The sequence below is a fragment of the Gossypium arboreum genome, chromosome 10, assembly GCF_025698485.1.
Source record: "Gossypium arboreum isolate Shixiya-1 chromosome 10, ASM2569848v2, whole genome shotgun sequence".
NCBI classification, from domain to species: domain Eukaryota; kingdom Viridiplantae; phylum Streptophyta; class Magnoliopsida; order Malvales; family Malvaceae; genus Gossypium; species Gossypium arboreum.
In genome coordinates, this window is record NC_069079.1 from 111743261 (window position 1) to 111766631 (window position 23371).

General features: G+C 31.4%; 4 protein-coding genes across 11 annotated transcripts; 1 reads left to right on the top strand and 3 right to left on the bottom strand.

Annotated features, from left to right (window-relative positions):
- Nucleotides 1-135: 135 nt before the first annotated feature.
- On the top strand, nt 136-4430 carry LOC108489526 (protein REDUCED WALL ACETYLATION 2-like). Of its 2 annotated transcripts, none has more exons than XM_017794147.2 (16): nt 136-487; nt 597-688; nt 785-928; nt 1021-1077; nt 1194-1266; nt 1514-1672; nt 1879-2028; nt 2106-2361; nt 2442-2557; nt 2664-2750; nt 2828-2916; nt 3005-3067; nt 3153-3209; nt 3334-3430; nt 3511-3669; nt 4096-4430. In XM_017794147.2, exons 1-16 carry the CDS (start codon nt 455-457, stop codon nt 4099-4101), a joined length of 1638 nt encoding a protein of 545 aa, XP_017649636.1. In that variant the 5' UTR covers nt 136-454; the 3' UTR covers nt 4102-4430. The 2 variants fall into 2 exon arrangements, with proteins under 2 accessions (XP_017649636.1, XP_017649637.1); XM_017794148.2 differs by having other exon boundaries at nt 137-487; nt 788-928.
- Nucleotides 4112-8088, bottom strand: LOC108489527 (uncharacterized). The gene is made up of 5 exons (XM_017794149.2): nt 7939-8088; nt 7264-7391; nt 6980-7175; nt 6827-6846; nt 4112-4681 (listed from the first exon to the last, which is right to left on the bottom strand). The coding sequence occupies exons 2-5, from the start codon at nt 7377-7379 to the stop codon at nt 4651-4653; spliced, it is 363 nt and encodes a 120-aa protein (XP_017649638.1). The 5' UTR covers nt 7380-7391; nt 7939-8088; the 3' UTR covers nt 4112-4650.
- A 3886-nt stretch (nt 8089-11974) lies between these two features.
- On the bottom strand, nt 11975-14342 carry LOC108487402 (protein REGULATOR OF FATTY ACID COMPOSITION 3, chloroplastic). The gene is made up of 5 exons (XM_017791735.2): nt 13956-14342; nt 13613-13667; nt 13454-13510; nt 12757-12834; nt 11975-12610 (listed from the first exon to the last, which is right to left on the bottom strand). The coding sequence occupies exons 1-5, from the start codon at nt 14211-14213 to the stop codon at nt 12114-12116; spliced, it is 945 nt and encodes a 314-aa protein (XP_017647224.1). The 5' UTR covers nt 14214-14342; the 3' UTR covers nt 11975-12113.
- Nucleotides 14343-15004: 662 nt separating this feature from the next.
- LOC108489603 (uncharacterized) lies at nt 15005-20214 on the bottom strand. 7 transcript variants are annotated; one of them, XM_017794262.2, is made up of 10 exons: nt 19753-20214; nt 18231-19124; nt 17823-17952; nt 17282-17733; nt 16957-17037; nt 16780-16878; nt 16429-16587; nt 16183-16269; nt 15887-15958; nt 15005-15521 (listed from the first exon to the last, which is right to left on the bottom strand). In XM_017794262.2, exons 2-10 carry the CDS (start codon nt 19011-19013, stop codon nt 15201-15203), a joined length of 2184 nt encoding a protein of 727 aa, XP_017649751.1. In that variant the 5' UTR covers nt 19014-19124; nt 19753-20214; the 3' UTR covers nt 15005-15200. The 7 variants fall into 7 exon arrangements, with proteins under 7 accessions (XP_017649751.1, XP_017649752.1, XP_052875870.1 ...); XM_017794263.2 differs by having other exon boundaries at nt 18231-19146; XM_053019910.1 differs by having other exon boundaries at nt 18231-19146; nt 19660-20214.
- Nucleotides 20215-23371: the final 3157 nt, after the last annotated feature.

A 23371-nucleotide genomic window follows, 5' to 3' on the forward strand; every position in this document is an offset into this window, starting at 1 on the left:
ATAACTTATATATTTTAATTTAAATAACAAAAATAATTAAATTTTTAAAATAAAATATAAAGATTAAATTCTAAATTTACAAATAGTACATGTAGTTATAGGATATTTTAACCATTTATTTGTTATATGGTACGAAAAACACAGGTCTCTCGGTTATCAACTCTGTTTCTTTACATTTTATTTAATTTTAATTAATCGTTATTTTATGTATTTTTTTCCTTTCTCTACATGCCCTGCTATTTTGAATCAAATCCATCTATTGTTGTACTTCGCTTCGTCGTCTTTATCATTTCTTTTTCTTTTCCTTTCCACTCACTGGCTAGAAAAACCAGATTTCTATCAGATCTGTAAATTTTCTTTTTAAACTCATCTGTTTACGCTCAAATGCGCCTGATTTTGCCGGCTTAACTTCACTTTTCATTTTGTTTCTTCGTTTGCCGAAAGTTTCCAAATAATGATGATCTTCGGCCCGATCACTCCCGGTCAGGTGCGTTCACTTCAGCATTCTCCAACGCTCTCGGATCTTGCATTTTAAACTTTCTTCTTTTTTATATAAAAAAGAAAAATCTTGTTTTTTTTTTTAAATTTTTTTCTAGGTTTCGTTTTTTCTCGGCGTATTTCCGGTGATTTCAGCTTGGATCTATGCAGAATACTTGCAATACAAGAAAAATTCACTTGCATCCAAGGCGTAAGCTCTGATTTTTTACATTTTGTGACGCGATTACAATTAATTAACGTACTTTATTGGTGAAAAATTAATTTTCTGTTTTCGTATTTCTGTTAGTAGGCATTCTGATGTGAGTTTAGTCGAAATTGGAAATGGTGCCGTTAAGGAGGAAGATAGAGCGGTTTTACTGGAAGGCGGAGGTCTTCAATCTGGTTCTCCTAAAGCGCGGTCTTCAACATCTTCCGTGTCTCCAATTGTCAAGTTTGTCATTGGAGCCTTGATTTCTTTTCTTTCCTTCTCATTTCTTTCTATTTTGATCAGGTACTGAATTTATATGCTTTGATTTTGTTAAGGTTTCTTATGATGGATGAAACTTTCTTGATTGAGAATCGGTTGACACTTCGAGCAATGTAAGTGAATTTTTTATTTGTTGATTAATATTTGAATCATTTCTTTCAGAGATTTAATAGTATGTAACTTAACTTGCTCTCTTTTTTTCAATTCTTTTTGTTTTTTCGTCTTATAGATCTGAATTCGGTGTTCTTTTGGCATACTATTACATATGCGACCGTACTGATGTATTTGCCTCTTCGAAAAAGGTGAAGATGATTACTTCAGTATATAATTCATAGTTATAGTATTGTGTCTAAATAGAATAATAGATACTTGTTAAAAGATAAAAATGAACTTTAATTGAAGTTAACAACTGCTGAGCACTCTGTTCTTCTTATAAAATATTGCAGTAAGTCATGGATTTCAAATTTAGTTTTGCTGCAATAAATAATCATTTAAAACTATATTATTGCTTGCTAATTAAGTTCTCTCATTCATTGTATGTCTATGCAGAGTTACAACCGGGATCTTTTCTTGTTCCTCTACTTTCTTCTCATCATAGTTTCGGCAATAACTTCATTCAAGATACACCATGATAAGTCACCATTTTCAGGGAAATCTATACTTTATTTGAACAGACATCAAACTGAGGAGTGGAAAGGTTGGATGCAGGTTTGTAATTCTTTGAAATGATGCAATAAACCCGCAAAATTTTATTCTTGAAAGATCTTCGTTTACTTGTAATAATAGAATGTGTTGGGTTGCATAGAAAGTGCAAACATTTGTGGCCAATGCTGCTTACACGCAAACTGTTCCAGCATTGCTGAACAAGGATTGTTGATAGTCTTGTGCTTACTTTTCCCCCATTTATTTTGCAGGTCTTATTTTTGATGTACCATTACTTTGCAGCATCAGAGATTTACAATGCTATCCGAATTTTCATTGCTGCTTATGTTTGGATGACTGGATTTGGGAACTTCTCATATTATTATGTGCGCAAAGATTTCAGTCTTGCAAGGTTTGCACAGGTATGAGTTCCCTAAGTAAAGATCATGTAAACTACTCCATGTTTCAAGTTCCAACGTTGAGTGTTTTGATTGAACAGATGATGTGGCGGCTCAATTTCTTGGTATTTTTTTGCTGTGTTGTCCTCAATAATAGTTATATGCTATACTATATATGCCCCATGCATACTCTATTCACTCTTATGGTTTATGGGGCACTTGGTATTCTGAACAAGTACAATGAGAAAGGGTCAGTCATTGCTCTAAAAATCATTGCCTGCTTCTTGGTGGTTATCCTAGTTTGGGAAGTGCCTGGAGTATTTGAATTTCTCTGGAGCCCATTCACCTTTTTCCTTGGTGGGTAATTTTCCAAAGCATGATTTCTATTTAAACAACTTTTGGTCATATTGATGGGAAAAATATAAAAACCATTGCAGGATATACTGATCCGGCAAAGCCAAACCTTCCCCTCTTGCATGAATGGCATTTCCGCTCTGGCCTTGATCGTTATATTTGGATTATTGGGATGATATATGCATATTACCATCCAACTGTAAGTTCTGATGCAATTATTTTCGATCTTTTCATTGTATCTTGCTATGAATTAATGCAATTAATTTTTGGAGTTGATAGCTAGATATTGGGATTTACTATTGCAGGTTGAACGATGGATGGAAAAACTCGAGGAAACAGAGGTGAAGCGGAGAGTATCAATTAAAATAGCTGTGGCAATAATAGCCCTGATGGTATCATATATACCCCTTTTGACTTGCCATTCCTTTTCCTAGAAACTCTTATTCATGAGGTTTCAATTAACTTGCAGGTGGGATTTCTATGGTTCGAGCACATTTACAAGCTTGACAAGATCACCTACAATAAATACCACCCTTACACGTCATGGATCCCGATAACGTAGGTCTCATGTTGACTGTGTTGATATTTTGACATATCTGAACATTTTGGCTTTTACCGATAAATTTTTGTTCCTTGTTTTCACCAGTGTGTATATATGTTTAAGAAATGTTACCCAATCCTTCCGAAGTTACAGTTTAACCCTTTTTGCGTAAGTAACCCTTAATTATCTCTTGTTTTATTCTTTTGTTTTCCGATGGCCAATAAGGTGGAGCTAATATGTCTTTCATTTCCAGATGGCTTGGAAAGATTACACTGGAGACCTATATCTCGCAGATTCACATCTGGCTAAGGTAAGCTGAAGTTGACAACATGAGAATTCTTGGTGCTTCAACTGCTCGCTAGGAGTTGATCCAAATTCGAACCTCTAAATCATAGCATATGATATTTTAAACTCAATATCCGATCAATGTGCAGATCCGGGATTCCAGATGGTCAGCCTAAGCTGCTCCTTTCTCTGATCCCAGATTACCCAATGTTGAATTTCATGCTTACGACTTCCATATACCTTGCAGTAAGTAAAATGGTGTCATCTTTGGGAACTGAAAATATCTCTCATTAGTCATGCCCTGACATTTTTTTTCTTGCCTGCAGATTTCTTACAGACTCTTTGACTTGACAAATATACTGAAATCAGCTTTTGTACCTACCAAAGACAACAAGCGCCTTCTCCACAACTTGATTACTGGTGTTGTAGTCTCGAGCATATTATACTCTCTCTCTTTCGTGTTCCTAAGAATCCCTCAGATGTTGGTAAGGTTTAGTTCTTCAAATTAATCTAATTGTATCACTGAGAGTAGGCCTGTCAATTTTGATCTGAATTTAAAAATTCAAAACTAAAACGACTTGGGACCTAAAACGATCCGAACAAGTAAATCCGAAATGACCTTCATTCAAAACAATCCAAGCAATTAGCCCAAAATTTCCCGAACCTGAATGACGAAATTCAAAATGATCCAAACCCAAAATGGTTCGAATCGAATGGGCCCAGACTTAGAATGAATTGAACCTAAATTATTAGAACTCAAAATGACTTAGAAAATTTTAAAATAAAAATAAATCTGACCCAAAACCCAACTGATTCATTCAATTGACAGGTATAACTGAGAAAACAGCAAATAGTGAGTGTAACACTTGAAAATCTGATTCTGAAGGCCTTTACTGTATTGGAATTTGCAGGTGTGAGAACTATAAATATAGAGATAGTAGGAGGCAGCCACCATGACCTTGTTCATCACTGTGTCGTTGGAAGTATTTTCCTTCACAATGGAAACGTAAAATTGCAGAATTCAATAGGAGAATACGTCTCGTTGATCAGATCATGCGGAATCTCGGAACATGGAAGGTTAAAGTCGGTATAAAACCTCCAATTTGAGGTTGGTTATTTTTGTTCACTATTATTGTTTTCTAAACACACGATATAGTTACTACATGATTCGTTACCATGTCTAAAACGTACTTATATTGGTTTGCATTACATCCTCCTTATTAAATAAAGATTTGCCTTTAATTAATATGCCTTACGTTTACGTTTTATTCCAAGATTTGTTGAATCTAGGAATTAAGGAAAATGGAAAATAAAATGCAATAGAAAGTAACTAAAAGAAGAAAGGTAACAAAAACATGGAATCCGATTGCAAAAAGGTAACAAAAACATGGAATCCGATTGCAAATGCCAGGATCAAGGGAAACAGAGCAGCTTCTTTTCCAGCCGAGATCATAGGAGATAGTTCCTCAGAATATATGCACGATATCATAAGCAAATCTATTCAAGTTAAAGAAAGTAGTAGAGTATTAAGATATGAAAAAAAAGATATTCAAACGTAGCTTACTTTTAATCAAGGTTGAATTCACCTCAACAAGGCTATCTCAAATTCTATAAAGAGAGAATGTTTACAAAGAAAGATATTGAAAGTAAAATAGAAGAATTCTAAACTATTTTTCGATGCCTTGTTTAGGCTTCATACATTGCTATTTATAGTAAAATTTTTAAACTCTATTTAATTTTTCTTCAATCCCGTACAGTGTTTCTGATAAGGATGAATTTATTGTGGCTTCCATATGTCCTGCCATTTGTCACATTACATCTTTGTTTGTACATAGATGCCTTGCTTTTTAAGTTACCACTTATCTTGAATTTCTTCTTGTTTTCCCACGTGGCTAGCTATTGTCTTTATACTTCTTGGATATTGTCAAGATTCCAAGTCTCTATTTCATATAGGTGTAATGATTCTGGTGACAGTCTTGGTGAATTTCAAGTCTCCCACGTGTTTCTGATTTCATCGATTATGTGCGATGAAAAATCATCAATTTCTATATCAACTATCTTTTTTAACAGCTTTAAAGATTCTTCATTTCTATTTTTCTAGATATTTCTAGTCTCGTCAGCCACTATCCTTCTTCCATCAGTCCAAAGTTTATAACTTTGATGTTGAAGTACATGCTGAGCTGTTGTTATTAAATCAATCCCTGTTTGGACTGATGGAAGAAGGAGACTGAAAATATCCAGAAAAATAGAAATGAAGAATCTTTAAAGCTGTTAAAAAAGATAGCTGATATATAGATTGGTGATTTTCCATCGCACATAATCGATGAAATCAGAAACACGTGGGAGACTTGGAATTCACCAAGACTGTCACCAGAATCATTACACCTAGATGAAATAAAGACTTGGAATCTCGACAATATCCAAGAAGGATAAAGACAAAATAGCTAGCCACGTGGGAAAACAAAAAGAAATTCAAGATAGGCGGTAACTTAAAAAGCAAGGCATCTATGTACAAACAAAGATGTGATGTGACAAATGCCAAGATACGTGGAAGCCATAATAAATTCATCTTTATCAGAAACACTGTGCGGGATTGAAGAAAAATTAAATAGAGTTTAAGAATTTTACTATCAATAGCAATGTATGAAGCCTAAACAAGGCATCGAAAAATAGTTTAGAATTATTCTATTTTACTTTCAGCATCTTTCTTTGTAAAAACCTTCCTTTACTTTTAATAAAATTATCTTCTGCATCCCTTATTCCCCGTAATTGGTATTAGAGTTATTAAATCCTTTACTCTTCTAGTAGAGGATCTGTAATAGATATAAGGTAATTTGGTTTAACTTTAAAACCTATTACACCAGTATGTTAATATCTAACCCGAGGATATTTCTTCCTAAGGGGATTTTTGGTAACAACAAATCATTGGTTGTTTAAAATTCTAGAAAATAATTTTAGTGAAGATCCATTAAAATTATGTCAAAATAGTTCTAGATATTGTGAAATAAAATTAGAAAATCCCAATAAAATCATTAGAGTAAAACCTATGATATATACCAAATAGGATATAGATGAATTTGATATACAAAGAATTATTAGAAAAAGGATTAATAGAAAAACTAATAGTCCACATTCTATTCTGTTTTATGGTAAGAAACTATCTTTGAAATAAAAAGAAAAAGCTAGAATGGTAATTAATTATAAAAGACTAAATCAAAATATTATTTTTTATGGATATTTTATTTCAAGAAAAGATGTTTTAATTAATCAAGCAAAATATTTTAGTAAATTTGACTATAAATCAAGATTTTGGCAAATAATGCTAACAGAAGAATCTAAGCGTTTAACAGCCTTTAGTGCACCTAATGGTCATTATCAATGGAGAGTTAAGTATATGTATAATATTTTAGTATGAGCTTGAGTAGGTTAAAGCAACTAACAACCTACTCGACTTGAATTTGCATATATAACGAATTCAAACTGAGCTTCAGCTTCTATACTTGTATACATTTGAGCTTGAATCTTGTTTCTCGGAATCAATTTTGAGTTGAGCTCAAGTGTTTTTACCGATCGAGTTCAATTAAGCTTGATTACAAAACGCAATGTTGTGTAGAAAGTTTCTAAATCTAAAGAAAAGGATACGTCCAGAATAGCACGAATGACTGCAAAAATAAAAGAAGAATATAAGCCAAGGAAATAGATGAAAGGTTAGGCAAAGCAAAAGAACAAAATTTAGATTCATTTAAGATATGGGAATACGTAAAGCAAGTCAAAACATAAAAGAAAAGGCTTTACCATAAGCCCACCCAAGAATCCATCGAGTATAATCCGATTCCAGCAATCAAAATAAGAATGAAGGGAGAACTTTGCCTTTGCTATGAGTCCAATTGAAGTAATTGCCATGACAATGAAATACAATATAAAACCCATACAGCCTGTCAACCCTAAAATCCCAGAAATAGCCCCTCCGATTATCGACAAAAATGTTCGGCTGCAAATGAAACCACAATGCTCATCTCAAGTATTGGCTTTCAACACACAACTTTTAGTATCTCCACTAAATGTGAACACAGACATACCTGTAATATACAACTTTCATGTTATTCTGCAAATTCTCTGCTCTAAAAGTTGATACATCATTCATAACTTCCTTTGATTTCTTGTCAGATGAACTTGAATTACCCTGTCCTGCCATTACCTGTCAATTCTGCAATCCAAATCCGAAAAATAATTCAGAACGACAAATTTTGAAATAATTTAAATCCGTAAAAAATCAAAGCATCAAACACTAATCAAAATGATTTGGAGTCAAAATAATGAATCCCACCCATCCAATTGACAGGCTTAGTATAAAGAAAACGAAAAAGAAATACCATATCAGAAGGTGAATTACCCAGTGAAGCACAAGCGAAAAACTTGAGAAACAATTATAAAGTCCTTACTGCGCTAATCTAAAAGATCAATGCAGCATTACTGATATGAAAAACAGATTCGGAAAACGTTTATCGTATTACATGTTCCTTTGACTACGGCAGAGCGTCTCAAATTTTGGAACTTCGATCAGAAGGCAGCATAGATATACATTATCAAATTTCGAAAATTTCAACTGATTAATATGAAAGAATATAAGAATTTTACATCCATGATAATTGAAACGTAGGGGATAGCAATGGATCTAACCATCAACAAACCATTAAAAAGACAAATAAGAAAATACAATTAAAAGAAAAAAAGAAAAGAAAAAAGAGGTTTACCCAGATGATCGGAGAATACGAGACCCTTTTTTTCCTGTATTCTTCTACTAAGAATTTACTTCGAGATAGCCCACTCGAAATTTTTATTTTTTTATCAAGTCTTATATAATTCCGTCTTTCCATTAAATGCCATTACACTACCTTTACTTTTTCAAAATTATAAATAAAAAAAAATCCACAGAAATAAAAATTAGCATTTTTTTTGTTTTATTTTTTATGAATTATTGTTTAATCTCAATTAAACTAATTTTAAAAGAGATGTCTTTGTATCATCTTTAAAATATCCACATGGTGCGTATTTATCGTTTTTTTTATTCAATCTTTATTGTTTTGGGTAAATTAGTAGAATATGCCAAATTCAAAAAATATTAACGAAAGTAAGTCGATTTTGGAGAGAAAAACATAAAAATGCATCCCTATTGCCATCTTAGCTGAAAAATGACGCATTTTCGTCCAACAATAACTTTTTTTAACGGTCAAAAAATCACACTAATATGGTGTTTACCCACGCTTGGTGTTGAGTTAATTATTTATTTATTGACTAAATTATAGAGTAAAAATTTAAAGGTTACAATTTGCTCAAAGTTCTTGTACTCTTTGTATATTTGGAATTCAATCCTTCTACTTTTCGAATTTAAAAACTTAGGTCCATCTGATAACACTATTAAAATTATTTTGTTAAATTTGTTGTTGTGGCATTTTGAAATGAAAAAAAAAAACTCATTTGGTATCCATGTAACAAAACAAAAACATTGTAAAGAACACGAATTTAACAAAAAAATTAATAGTGCTAACAATTCTTAAAATTTATATAATTATTTTAATTAGAATATAGTATTTAGACTAACTAACGACATTATAAAAGTTGAGGTATCAAATTATGATAAAATTAAAGTATATGGATTAAATCTCAAATTTAAGTGAAATATGAGGATCAAATTGAAATTTAACCATTCTTATAATCGTAAAGAATTAGAGGGATTGGAGTTGAAATTTACCCATATGTTCTCATGTGAAAAAGAAAAGATAAAACAATCGACAAGTGTCCATGGATAAAATTGAAATTTCACCATTCTTATAATCTTAAAAAATTAGAGGGGTTAGAATTAAACTTTACTCATTATGTTCTCATGTTAAAAAGAAGAAGAAGATGAAAGAATGGACGCATGTGTCCACTAATGACTTCCTTTTATATATAGTAATATAGTCTAGCATGGATGCTATTATGATTCGCGTTTTAAATTAAATTCTAGAATAAATATTTGAATATTAAAATATAGTTTAAATCGCTGCGTTTGTATATTTGAAATTTAATATATTTATTTTATTTTTAAAAATTTAGTTTCTTTATTTTTAAATTTAAAAATTTAGATCTAATTGTTAATACTATTAAATTCATCATTAAATTTATTAGTGAAACATTTTGAAATTTAAAAAAAAATTAATTGCAATGTATTTAAAAAATAATATTGTAATGTATTTTAATTTAACAAATAACTTTAATAGCATTAATAACTCTTAAAAGTTACATTAGGATTATAATCAAAATAAAGTATTTAAATTAATAAATGACATTGTGAAAAATTGAAGTACCAAATTATATAAAAAGGTAGAAGTATAAAATTGAATCTTAAATTAGAATGTAGCATAAGGATTAAAATTGAAATTTGACTTCTTTTTTTGTTTATAATCTAAAATTTGAGTGTAGCATAAGAACTAAAATTGAAAATTTATCATTGTCCTATAAAATAAGAGGCTATACCACATGTCAAGCATGAGGAATGTCCTTTCAACCTTCCTTTTATATATAGTCATATAGATTGAGTGTAACACAAGGATGAAAATTGAAAAATTATTATTATATAATTTAAAATTTGAGTGTAGGATAAATACTAAAGTTGAGATTTTAAAATTTTCCTATAAAATGTAAGAAAAAGAAAGCTAAATAATTTTTATATTTACATGATATTAATTTTTGTCTATTAATTTATTTTATACTTTACCCACGTATAAGGTTTATAGGATTAGTAATTTAGTATAAGCAATCATTTTGTGAAAAAAATAATTGTTTTACTTCCTTCTCATAAAGACTATCAAATTCTCTAAAATAAATAATTGATAATCATAGGTAGTTACAAATATTCGGAAAAAAGTTTATTGGATTGAATTAAGATGTTGAAATTAAGGTGTAACAAAATAAATTTGATAAGTTATTGTAATTTTATGAAAATTTAAATTAAAAATTATCGAAAGAACTAAATTAGTCAAAGAAAATTAAAAACAATAATTATTTAATTTAATGTACTTTTAATTAATTTTACATTTCATCATCCAATCACTAAAATTCTTACATTCCTGCCCATGAACCAAATAACTAATGTAACGTTCCCAATAATGACTAAATAATATTATATTCCGGTAACCATATTGCAAAAGTAATCTTACATTTTCGAGGGTAGGTAAGATTTTGGAATAGCATTCTATTTAGATTTCAAAGATTACCTTAAGTCGATAATATCACACTCCACTATAGCCAAAATTCTAAAATATAGGAGATAACCAATAATCTTAACACCAACTCTTCCTTTGTTAATTCTACATTCCTATGATAATGTGAGATTTTAGATAATTTTATCCCATTTGTAAAGACTTTGATTCATTTTACTTAAACCAAAATGATATATTATCTCTTTGATATATATTTTTATTCTTTGATATATTTTTAAATTAAATGTATTCATGCGCTAGATTTATCTCTACCAAAACTTGGCCTTCCTCAAATATAGATTTAAAATTTTATCTAATATTGTGCCTATATAAAATAAGGTAATTTAGGCCAAAGTTATTGTTTTCAATTTCAAATGTAATTACAAATTTACAATCAAATATTTACTTTGATAATTCATAAATAAATATAATAAAAATATTTATTTATATTTATTTTTAAAAGCAATTCATATAAATTAAACTAAATTGCATATCAATTCATTAATTTTGACATTCTAAAATAGAAAAACAATGCATAAAATTTGAATAGTAATAGAGAATTCGATCAAATTTGAAACTTTTTTTGTTGCCACTAGAACTGCCTGCCAGAGTAAGTGCAAAAACAAAAATTCCTATCACTTTTATTTAAAAAAAAAAAAAAAAGAGAAGAAGAAGAAGAAGAAGAAGAAGAAAAAGCACCAGCTACTTATTCATCTTCGCTAATTTCAATTTATTTATTTAAAAATTAGATATATAATTAAGTTACTAGAGGAATGGATTGATTTATTAGTAAAATAAAATAGTATAAGCTTAAATAGAAGCTTTTAAGTAAACTTATATTTTAGCCAAATAAATTTAAATAAAAGAATGTAAAATACTCAGATAATGTTCTAAGTAATCTAATATTATTTTTGACTTTAATTCAAGGAATATTATATTCTCAAGAATAATGTGAAATTTTGGCATATAATTCCCAAGTTTGAATTTCAGATATTACCTTAAGCCAATAATCTCATATCTCCAACAGTGTTAAAAGGTTCTCTAAAATGAAGAGTCCGGTTGCAACAATGGCTGCAGACGAAATACAAGTAACCATGGGTTTTTTTACTCTCACTTGTTACTCACGGAGTAGTTGGTTTTGCTAGTGATAGTGAAGATTGAGGGCGAAGTGGACCTCAAAGAAGGCTGGTAGTGTTTATCTGTTACTCGGGATGACTGGGAGGAGTTTGGTTCTTCTAATTAAGCTGGCATTAAATTCTTAAATTATTGTTGATTCAACAAAAAATCAATGGTTGGGTCAGCTGAAGTGTTTTCTATCAGTAAGTTAGCATTGAAAGTGTTGTCATAGCAAGTGTGGGTCTTGAGGTTTGTAGATGATTTCCATTGTTCATATCAAAAATATAATTTCTTCATTTAATACTAAAAATAGTCATGAAATTTCATAAACATACAAAGGGTCAGCTGAAGTGTTTTCTATCAGTAATTTTAACTTGGCATTGAAAGTGTTGTCATAGCAAGTGTGGGTCTTGAGGTTTGTAGATGATTTCCATTGTTCATATCAAAAATATAATTTCTTCATTTAACACTAAAAATAGTCATGAAATTTCATAAACATACAAACCTTCCAAGAACACCTGCTCTCACCTCTCAAAACTGAATACTAAGAGAGATTTAAGAAGAATGTTTACCTATTTAGAAACTTTTTGAGCTTTAAGATTTCTTCTACCTTTATTCCCGACACTACCTGATTTGTGATTTGATTCTTCTATGTAATCATCATCTCCAGCAACAATACCATCTTCAAAGATATCCACATCATCTTCTCCATCCCAATCCTCCTCCTCCAGCTCTTCATCATCATCAACTTCATATACATCATCACCATCATCATAATCTTCATCATCTTCGACTTCAGCTTCATCATCACCACCTGCACGAACAGTGTGCCACTCGGGTGGAGGTGGACAATCCTCGGTGATTGCCTCGTCTCTTTTTATCACCAGATGCCGAATGACTCTTTCATCTTGGTCTAACATAGTCTTAAACTCATTAATCCATCTAGCTTCCAACTCAAAGTTCATCAAGATGTAGTGGGCATTCTTAGCTTTCTTTATCTTGTATGCTAGTCTCCGAAGACCCCAATCATTCAATCTCCATAACCTGCCTTTCTTCTCCCTCAAGAAATCTGCAGATATAATATAAGAAATTTACACCAGGTTACCTTGAACTTTCTCATTGATTCTTTCAAAAGAATATGTTGGGAATTCAATAAAAGGATACTAATAGCCCAAAATGAAAAGAACAATAAGCATACAATTTACACCAAGTTACCTTGGACTTTCTCATTGACACTTTCAACCTCTTCATCATGCTTCTCATGAACTAAATAAACAACCTCGTAGTGCCGCACTGTAAAAACAAGGAGAACAATGAATCATAACAAAGTGACCAGATGTCAAACAACATTGAAAAAAGAATATCCACGTTGTCTATACAATGATAAAAGGTTTGCTTCTCCATATTTGACAGAAATCAGAACCCCAAAATGCAACTTTGATATTACAAAGGCTAATAAAACCATGAGTTTCCCTGAATTATTCAACTCCCATTTTAAGATATTCATATTCCATTTCCTTGGAAGGCTGCCAAGATGTTGATATCTTTGGCTTCATATTCAGGAGTTCAATAAATCAATTTATACTTTCTAAAATCAGCTTTGAATCCAACACTTGCTGAAGTCTTTGTTAGTAGTGACATAAGTTCATCCTACAATTCATGAATCAAGAATTCTTGCAACAACATGGTCTGCTCAGACAACTATGAGGAGTCAATTAAACCATTTCGAAGATATTTTTCACTTTTTAAAAGGCAAGAAGCAGAGAAAAGAGTATAATTGTGAAAACCAAATAAAAAGCTTGATGACTATGATAGAATAAAATTTTTTTCAAGAAAACAACCATAAATTTCTTTATGTTTAATCCTATCATACTAGCAGAAACTACAAAGTAACTACGAGAAGTGGGCTTACTGCGTTCCAAGTTCAATGCGCTTTGCAGCTCAAGGTTGAGAGATTCATACAATTCTTCTGCAAATTTACAAAAAATTTTAATGAGTACAACGCGGCTATATTTATTCAACTGAAATATAAAAGCAGGTTATACAAACTTAATGACCACAATTGACTTACGTTCTTCTTCGTCAGCAAATTCTGGGAGAAGTCTACCATCTTCCTGAACTTTCTTCTGCAATTCAAAGAGAAAACCCACACCTCAAAATTCCATGAAAAAAAAAAGATTAAGCAGCTAAAATTTCTCAAATGGAACACAAAAACAGTACGTGAAACAGTGGCAGTTCACAATAAGAAAGCCTTGGCCTTTTCTTTTTACTAAGCAAAAAAAAGGGGAAAAAACTCTTATCTTTACTAGACATAGATATATAACCCAATTGATATTGCAGAGTTATAATAACACAAATAAAGAAAACATAAAAAGGAGAAAAAAAAGGAACATGGGTTTATGCAGAAAAGAGACCTCTTTGAGAAGAACAGCTTCAGGGAAGAACCCAGTGGTCTCATCTGGTTTGGGGATGAAACTGTGACTGTCTTGCTTAATATCATTGTTTTTGTTCTTCTTTGCCTCCACAATTAAAAGCTTTCTACGACCAAGGCAAGAGTTTTGTTGCGGGAATATGGAGAAAGAGTGTTGGTTTCCGAAGAACCCACATTTTATTTGAAGTTTGGGTAGGGTGGGAGCAACAATTTTCGTAGAAGAGTGTAGGAGTGACTCCATTGCAGGAACTTGAAGGAGTTGCAGAGTCTAATAACATATATCTCTTTAATATCTGGAGTTATGGATAAAAAAGATAGAATTGAGCCATTTATGGGTGCTTCTAATCCATGGGTTGAGTCTGCCACCCAACACCCACATCGTAAAGCCCATTTATGCGACGTGTGAATTTCACTTTTTAAATCACATAGTTCGCAGTAGGTAAAATTCGATTATTAGCCTTACGTTATAGATTTAGATTTTATACTTTAATTTTAAAGTAACAGCTAACAGTAGCTGATAAACCCTTTGTTATATCAAATTCTACTATCAATCTTGTTATATCTTGTACACATGAAATCTTTTTGTGATTATGTCAAAATATCAAACTAACATAACATTTAAAAATATATTTATTACTTAAAATTTTTAAAAATAGTAAAATTTAATTTAATAACTTTAAAATATCAAAACTAAAATGAACAAATCAAAATAAAGAGAAAAAATAAAATTTGCATTGTACAAGAACTAAGACGAGTATTTATCCTCAGAAAATACGATATCCTTTCAACTTCCATTTCAGTAAAGAAAAAGGGAAATTGTCCTGAATTATAATTCTACCATCTTGTATGGCAATTGAGAGTATCGTCAGGCATTTCTTCAAATGAAAAAAAAAAAATTGAACTAGAAATTCAGTTGACGCTTTGATCAGGATACTGACAACAAAATGAAATGAAGAATGTGTAAGAAGAGAACTGCAAATTTTTTTAGTAATACTATAACCGGGAAGATTAACCTCCAGGTTCTGCAATCTATTTCATATTTGGTATGATGCTCCATATCTAATTATTTGAAGGAAGATGATAGTAAATGCTATACAAAATCTGCATGAAATATGCCTCAAGGCCCGAGAACAAGTTAAACATGGATTCAAGTTTTCTGGATGTTTATGGCCAAAAATTGCTTTCTCTCTCGACAATCCGGGCCTACACAAATCATGATGACTGCAGCTTACCATTGTTTCTTACCCTTTTTCTTTCTCTTGCTTCCACTACCGCTGCTGCTGCTCTTCGAGCTGCTTTCTGCTTTCGTAGATGGATTTTCAGCAGAGGTGCTGCTACCGTTAAAGTTGTCAAACATGCCTCCTTGTACTGCATTCTGTAACCACGCTAAGAATTCTTCTTCGGTCATCGTTTCTTCCAGATTAGGAGGAGTTGGCATTGTGCCACCTCTCTGTCCTGAACTTGATCCCTTGCCAGTAGCATGCTTGGATGTCACACTAGTGTTCACATGAAAACTTGGCTTATGTGTGTTAGGTGGACATCTCATTCCCTGCAACATAATCCAGCAGTATTAAGTGTAGACATGATTCATATCAAAAGACTAATACAGTCACATACGCGACGGAGATGGATGTCAAAGTGGGTACAACTTGTGAAAATTCCATGTGAAACCCATTTAGCATCCTATTCAACTCCAGATATCTTCATATTAACAGTTTCCCACAGGTATTTTTTGGTCGAAGACAAACTTCTTACTAACAACCAAAGATCGCCTTAAACTTTTTTAGGTAACCAGAAAAAGAGCAGTAGCTCCTGTTAATCTTTTGAATAAATGCTTCAAACCTCCTTAGAAATGTATCCATGATGGGTGGCAGATTAACATGATAACAAATACCAAGTGAAAGTTGACTTTACCTGACAAATATACCATTCAGTAGCATCGTATATCTTGCTATCAGCACAGACATAGGCAGAGGGAGCTTCCACCTAGACCGACAATCAATTAACTTTATGTAAAAAAAAAGTAGAAACAGATCTTAAGAATATCAACTCAAACAAGACTTGACCCTCAACTAACTGGGGTCAATACTTCTAAAAGCAATCCCTATAACTCTTTCTTTTTCAAGAGATTGTATTATCACTTGTGTCAAATCAAAGATATTGAAAAATGGAATAGTATCTGCATGTAATGAGAGGTGGACAGTGCATACCTTAAGCAAAAATCCGAAAAATAAGGGCTCCGACGATTGTTCAACCCATCCATCACCATCTTTTGCTTGATGAAAATCTTTGCATTCCTTAGGTAAGTTCCAAAAACAATATTAATTTCTTGTTAGGGAACAAATGAAATCGTCACAGACATTAGGGGATCTCATGCTTGATGAGAATGTGGTAATTGTCAAAGTCATAAACAGAACAAGCTAAAATGATACATGTTTTAGGGGGCAAGGAAATACCTGGCACCATCTTGCTCGAGATTTTGATTTCTTGGTGTGTGCCCAGACATGAAAGTTACCACATTTTTTGCAGGCAATACGCCTGGATTCTCCAAATGGTTCCTCCCCATCAGCCTCTGACCGTGCAGATCTAGAGGGAAAGAAAACATGTCTGCCATTCTGGCGATGAATTGCAGAAAAAGATCATGTAAGATGCAATGATTGATATGTCTACTGCAAGAAAAATATTTTATGGATGTACTGCTTAAGACAGTCATTTCATTGCAACAATCAGCAGAAACTTTAACCTAAACTCTACAAGATAGTCTTTCTTTATATTCAAGTGAAAAGTTGCAGGATGTATGCTCAAACCTTTTGAGAAGCATTTTGAAATCTACGGAAGTAGTTTAACAGCTCCTCCCGCCTAAGCTCATCATCATATGTTTTTCGCTTCAACGAATCAAGTAAAACCTATAAACGAAGTTCTATTATTATCAGAAAAGAAATGCCAATCCACAAGGGGGAGAGCATAATAAACCAAGAGATTACCTCATATGCATTTTGAAGCTTTTTAAAAGCTTCTGCAGCCTTTTCATTGCCCATGTTCTTATCTGGATGGACCAGCATTGCCTAGCAAACAGTCTGCAAATTTCAATACCGTAGACATCTTGCTCCTATTTTTTGTTAAAACAATTTGAAAATGATAAAAAAAACAGTGGGTATCAAGGGTAAGCTGATCCAAAAGATCTTTCACAAAGGCTCACTCAGATTTTACCCAATTGACTAGATACATTTGGCTAATAAAGCTCCAGAAAATTTGAAGAAATACTCAGAATGTGTGACCAACACAATGCAAAATAAACACAGGACGTACCTTTTTTCTGTATTCTCGTTTCAGTACATTAACATCGACATTCTGATACCGTGACAAACCCAATGCAGAATAGTGATCACAGCAGTTCAACAATCGAGCAACTTCATCTTCAGAAGTCATCACAGTGTCAACCCCACTAGTTGAAGCTACCCCAGGACCATGGTTTGCTGAAAACCCTGGGACATTTTCAGAGAACGAACCATGCACTGACTCGTCATTGAAGAAGCCTGAATGACCATACATTCCATTGGTTTGCTCAGGGTTTCCATCAGGTGCTGCTTGCTGATTTATGTGGTTCTTTAGGTAGTAGATCAATGCATCACTTGAGATAAATGATAGATTAAGAGCCAAAAGCAAACCAAGCCATCCAGCATACATCCAAGCACAGTATACAGAATATATAGTGGCGACCAATAATGCAAGACGCTCATGGCTAAATGAAAATGCCAATCCTGAATAATAGCAAAACCAAAACTCCATAAATTTGGTGGAATAAATTAGTAAATAAGACTAATCCAACCAGAAAAAGAAAAATAATAACCTCCAAGGAAGATCACCATAAGTGTTGTCCAGAAACTTCCATAAAACCACAGGAAAATAGTTCCAAAAACAGCTACTACCAACATTGCGACAGTGAGCCCAACAAAAACTGCTGTCAGAGCAGCTATAGCCTGAGCAATCAACATTTACACAAGTAATAAGAACCCATAACTTGTCAATAGCTCAAGAAATGTCTCAAAATATTCAATAAATCATTGAAACATTACAGAGACTTAGCAATAAGTAGTCCAGGAAATTCCTCAACAAAATCAAATAAATACTTTTGAAAACATAATTTTATGCAAATGGTGGTTCAAAATAATCATCAATATGCAAATTGAGGGGCGTCATGATCTCACGGAAAAGGAAACCTTAGGAAAAACATTGATGACATGGAACAAGTGCTTACCAACACCAGAAGAAACTTCATCATCCCAACCATAGCAATTACTGAGAAGATACTGCACCATATAACCAGAAAAAGAGATGCTGTACCCATGCGGAGGAAGGAATCAATGCCTCTAAGAGCACAGTCCAACCAGATTATTGACAAAAGAAGCATTATATTTCCAAATTGCACGAGCCATTTCAAAACAATGGGATATAATCTCTCAAACTTTGCTCTGACATGATCTCGAGCATTATACACATTAGTTGTTAGGGAAATTAAAATTGGTCTTTGTCTATCAAGCCACTGGATTATCACCTTGAAGGTGGACACAGCTATTGTTCTCGCATTCCTTACCACCGCAGTATCAGAAAAATCCACATTATCCATGGCATTTTTAAGATGAAAACCATTAAGCAAGCAGCCCCAAGATCCATTTTTATGTTTCAGATTAAGGTTCCCATCAGGTGAGATTTCATTTTGTTCCCTTCCACTTGAAGCTTCCTTTGAAGGTGTGTTTTCAGTGCAAGACCCTGAATTACTCCCAGAAGATATTGATTGGCCAAGATCCTCAGCTGAATCTCCATGCTTCTCCAATGACACACATTTCTCAGAATTCTGCCTATATTTATTCTCAGTCCCTGCACGATGACCTTTAGTGACATTCTCCTTTGAAGGATTGCCATTTGGTAGTTTATCTCCAGAAAAGTCCTTTACCTCACTTATTTTCCCCCTTCCTTTTGCATCAGTGACTTGATGACCTGCCTCTGAACCCCTTTTTTTCCCATTCTTCCCCCGAGCCATGAAATTATATGTATTCTTGTAGCTTCTTAAGAAAGGAAACAACTTTAAGCCATCCCTAGCATATTAAGGGAACAGACAAAAATAGCTTTGACATGAAAGAAACCCTCTCCTCTGAACAAAAAAAAAAAATCACCTGTCACCAAAGAACGAAACACAGCAATGACAGTGTAAACCTAAGAATTTAATTGCATGCACTAAGTATTCTAAAGATTAGATGTTGCAACCTGATACCAAACAGAAAAAGAAACAATAAGATCTAAAGTTACCAATTGAAAAACTACCTAAAGAAAATATATCAGAAGTGTATATATTTCAGAACAGCATCACCAGGGTTCCAAAGGGAAAACAAAAAATCATACATATATCAGAAGGGAATTATTTCATAGAAAGAAAACCAAACCTTGCTTGCAATTTCCACACGAAATGAATAAACGAGGGTTTTTATTTTATTTTTTAATTTCCAGGAATAACAACCAACTTTTCATCAATATGTTACTAAATACAGCCTATACAGAACATTTCATATCCCTCTCTCAACCTGGCAGCTGTAATAAGCAATAATAGCAAAGAAAACTCATTTGGGAACCAAAACCCATAAATTCCATAAATGAAATAGGGAAATACTTGAAACAAATATGTATTATACCAAGTACAAAATGAAGAACGCCACAGAGTCAATTCTTGCAAAAATGGAGAGCTGATGTTTAATAAAGGAAATGGTAGGCAAATGAAGAATCACCTTGAAGCAGTGCAAGTAGAGTCAATAGAGAGAAGGAAGATGAGAAAACCCAATAAGCAGAAGTAATAATAATAAAAAAAGCCCTAAAAACGAGAATCAAAGAAAAGAAGGTCCAGAAAGTATGAGATTCTTTTGGTCTTTATACTGTAAGCTAAAATTTTGGGTTTTGTCGAACCTTTTTGCCCACTAATTGAAGAAAAAAGAGAAGGGTTAATCGAAAGGAGGGTATTAAAGAAATTAAAAGGTGTGTTGATGGAGGAGATGAGTGAAAAACAGATAAAATAAAGAAAAAAAGCAAATGCAGAAAGACAGTGATAAACACGGGGACCCGGGGGAGTAACGGAGCTCTAAAACCAGATTGGATGTTGTTGTAGGGTTCTGTTTGGTTGGTTATCTCCGCTTCAGTTCTGCCGTCGGATTTCTTATTCCCGGTTGTTTTTATTTTCAACGTACAAGCATCTCAAATGAACTTCAATTTATTTATTTTTATTTAAAGACACATGACATTATTTTACAATTACTTGTTAAGGATTTTAGGCTCCCTTTAATTTTAGGAAATAATGGTAGTTTTTTTATAAAATGAAATAAAATTAAGAAAAAGTGTCTATGTGAAAATTTTAAAACTGATTTTAAAAATAAAAATGAAATTATTTAAAATTTAAAAATATATATAATAAAAAGTAGTTTTCACCTTAAAAATAAAGTAAATAGTTGTTTTTATTAAAATATTTTGTAAAAATAAAAATAATAAAAATAAAGGTTTATGGTTTATAGTCAGACCAAGTTGAGCTAAAGTACGGAAGTTCAACTCAAGCCGGGTCGAATTTATTAGGCTGGATAGATTACTAGACTTATAGATAAGTCTAATTCAAATCTATATAAACAAAAAAAAAATCCTATTTTTAACAATTTTTCAAATATCAAATTTGATATTCTAGTTAAAATTGTATAAAAATAAATCTTTATTTCATTTCTCATGTTTCTATTACAAAAAAATATATTAAATATCAAATGTCTTCATTATTAAAAACAAATTTTTATTTATGAAACATATTTTTCAACTTTTAAAATAGGAAATAAAACATATATATATATATGCAGGTTAATATATTTGCAAATATTTATATATTTTTAATTCAAATAATATTTTAATTTAAATATTAAAAGTGTGTTTATCGATTAGGTCTTAATTGATTGACACGAATATTATTATCAATATAAGAAAATGTAAGTTCAAGACACTCTAACACATGATCCTCCTATTTATAAATAGAGGAGGGTATAATAAAAGAATATTAAAATATGTTTAAACACCACAGAATAATTAAGTTAAAATGAAAATAATTATGCAAAACGAAAATAAATAAATAAAAGATAAGGAATAAGGATATCCACCTAATTTCTTCTTTACGAAGGGTTTTTGTAAAATAAATGTGTGGATGTATTTAAGAGTCAAATAGTTTGTACAGTGGAGTTTTAGTTTGGTCTCAAGTGGGTTTAGTCTTCATTAATTAAATTATAAATAGTAAGGACGAAGAATAGTTAAAATTTGGGTCTACAGGCCATTTAAATGTGTGCCAGCAAAAGTTTTTTATCCTAAAAGGAAAATTAATAAAAAAATGTTAATTGCACTATACATACTAAAATTATAACTCAGTTTTTAAATTCATCTTGAATTTCAAAACATTTTAATTCTAATATTTTATTAATCAAGTCTTTTTATCAAGTAACTCATTAGTTTAAACATTAAATATTAACTCAAATATAATTTAAAGAATATTTATATTGTGTTTATTTTATAGAAAATGTTTTGTGTAAAATGTTTTATGTATTCTTTTATTCTTATATTTGTTTTATAGAAAATAATTTAGTCAACTGAAAATAATTTTTTCTTTTATCTTTTAAAAACTGAATTTCGCTATTAAAAAGCATATGTTATTTTTAAGAAAAGAACCCTTACGAGGAACTTGATTTTGTATGAAAATTAAATCAAATATTTATATAAAATATTAACCCGGCATTGGTTATTATTAGCTTTATATAAAATAAATTTATTGTTAGAAGAGAATCTTTAAATAATATTTTGTAACAAATATATTTTATATTGCGTTTGTTTCATTAAAGATATTTCAAAATTGATTTAAAAAATTTTGTCAAAATAATGGAAAATATTTTACATAGGATGATCCAAACACCAAAAAATTAATATATTTGTTAAAAGTCATTTTTTGGGAAATTGTTTTCTGTGAAATAAACACATTCTTAACTTTTATTGACTTGGATTTTTTAACGCGTATGTATCAACTACATGAACAACTTGGAAATGATGTATTAAAAGAAAAAAAGAATATCCTTTCAAAAATACTACACGGACAATTTGGGAATGATGTATTAAAAACACTCTTAAATTTTATTGACTTGGAATTTTTTCTAGCACGTCACATTAACATCGTCAATGCGGTAGGTACATACATTTTTAGATTTTGATCCATATATTTTAAATATGGTCCATGTTAGATCTAAAATAGTTATGCTGACAAAAAAAACCCAATACTAGTAATTTGAGTTCAGGAATCAATTGAAATATTTTGAAGTTTAAATACTTATTTAAAATTAGAACAATAGTTTAAGAATGTTTGACGAAATTAATCCAATAGAATATAACAAAATTGAAAGGAAAGGAAATTTGAGAAATATAATAGTAATAATTATCCTTTTTATTAATATACTCGGGGAAAATTATATCCAATTTCATTCTTCAATTATCAAAAGTTTGAACCCATTGATGGATGTATATATGGGATGTTTGGTAAACAGAGTTTTGGGCCTCTTTTAGTTGATTTGGGCTCAAATGGAGGATTGAGTAGTCAAACTCTCTAACTGTAGTGTTTGGCGAATAAAGGTTTGCAAGAACTTATTGAGTTAAAACCTTCAAAACAAAAAATGCAAGAATGGACAACTTTTTTCACAATTGATTGGGAATGAGATATGTGGAATGGCATATGTGACCATATTTGCTAAAAAATTACTCTATTTGCCACATGCTTTCAAACTTAATAGGGTTGTTTATTTAAAATTTCAAAAATATTAACTAATTAATTTTTATAATGGATGTTTTAATTCATTGGTAATAATATTTTATTTCAATAATTTCACCCAATAAAGACTAAAGTATTATAAACAAATAAATACTTAACAATAAAATGTGCCATACGCTTATTCGTCATTTTGCACATCAACTTTCAGCTATTAGCTAAGTTTTACCAAACACTTTTAAATAAACAGTTAATAGAATCAGTTAGTCAAACCAGCCACTGCATTCAGCATTCACCAATTAACTATCAACTATCAGCCAATTGCCAAATAGGGCCATATTTATATTAGATTATGTTATACCCACAATATGAGTGAATTTTTTTTATATCAAAACTATATTTATAAAGAAAATTTATGTAAAACACTAAATCAGTTTTATTTGAAATAACAAAGTTAAAGCTTTAATGACTTTAGTGTTTTAGATTCAAGCTAGTCATCACACAAGCTTGTCACATGGAGCGTAATCAATTAGTTTCAAACTCAAGCAATTCCAAAAGAGCCGAAGATGAAGACATGGATAATG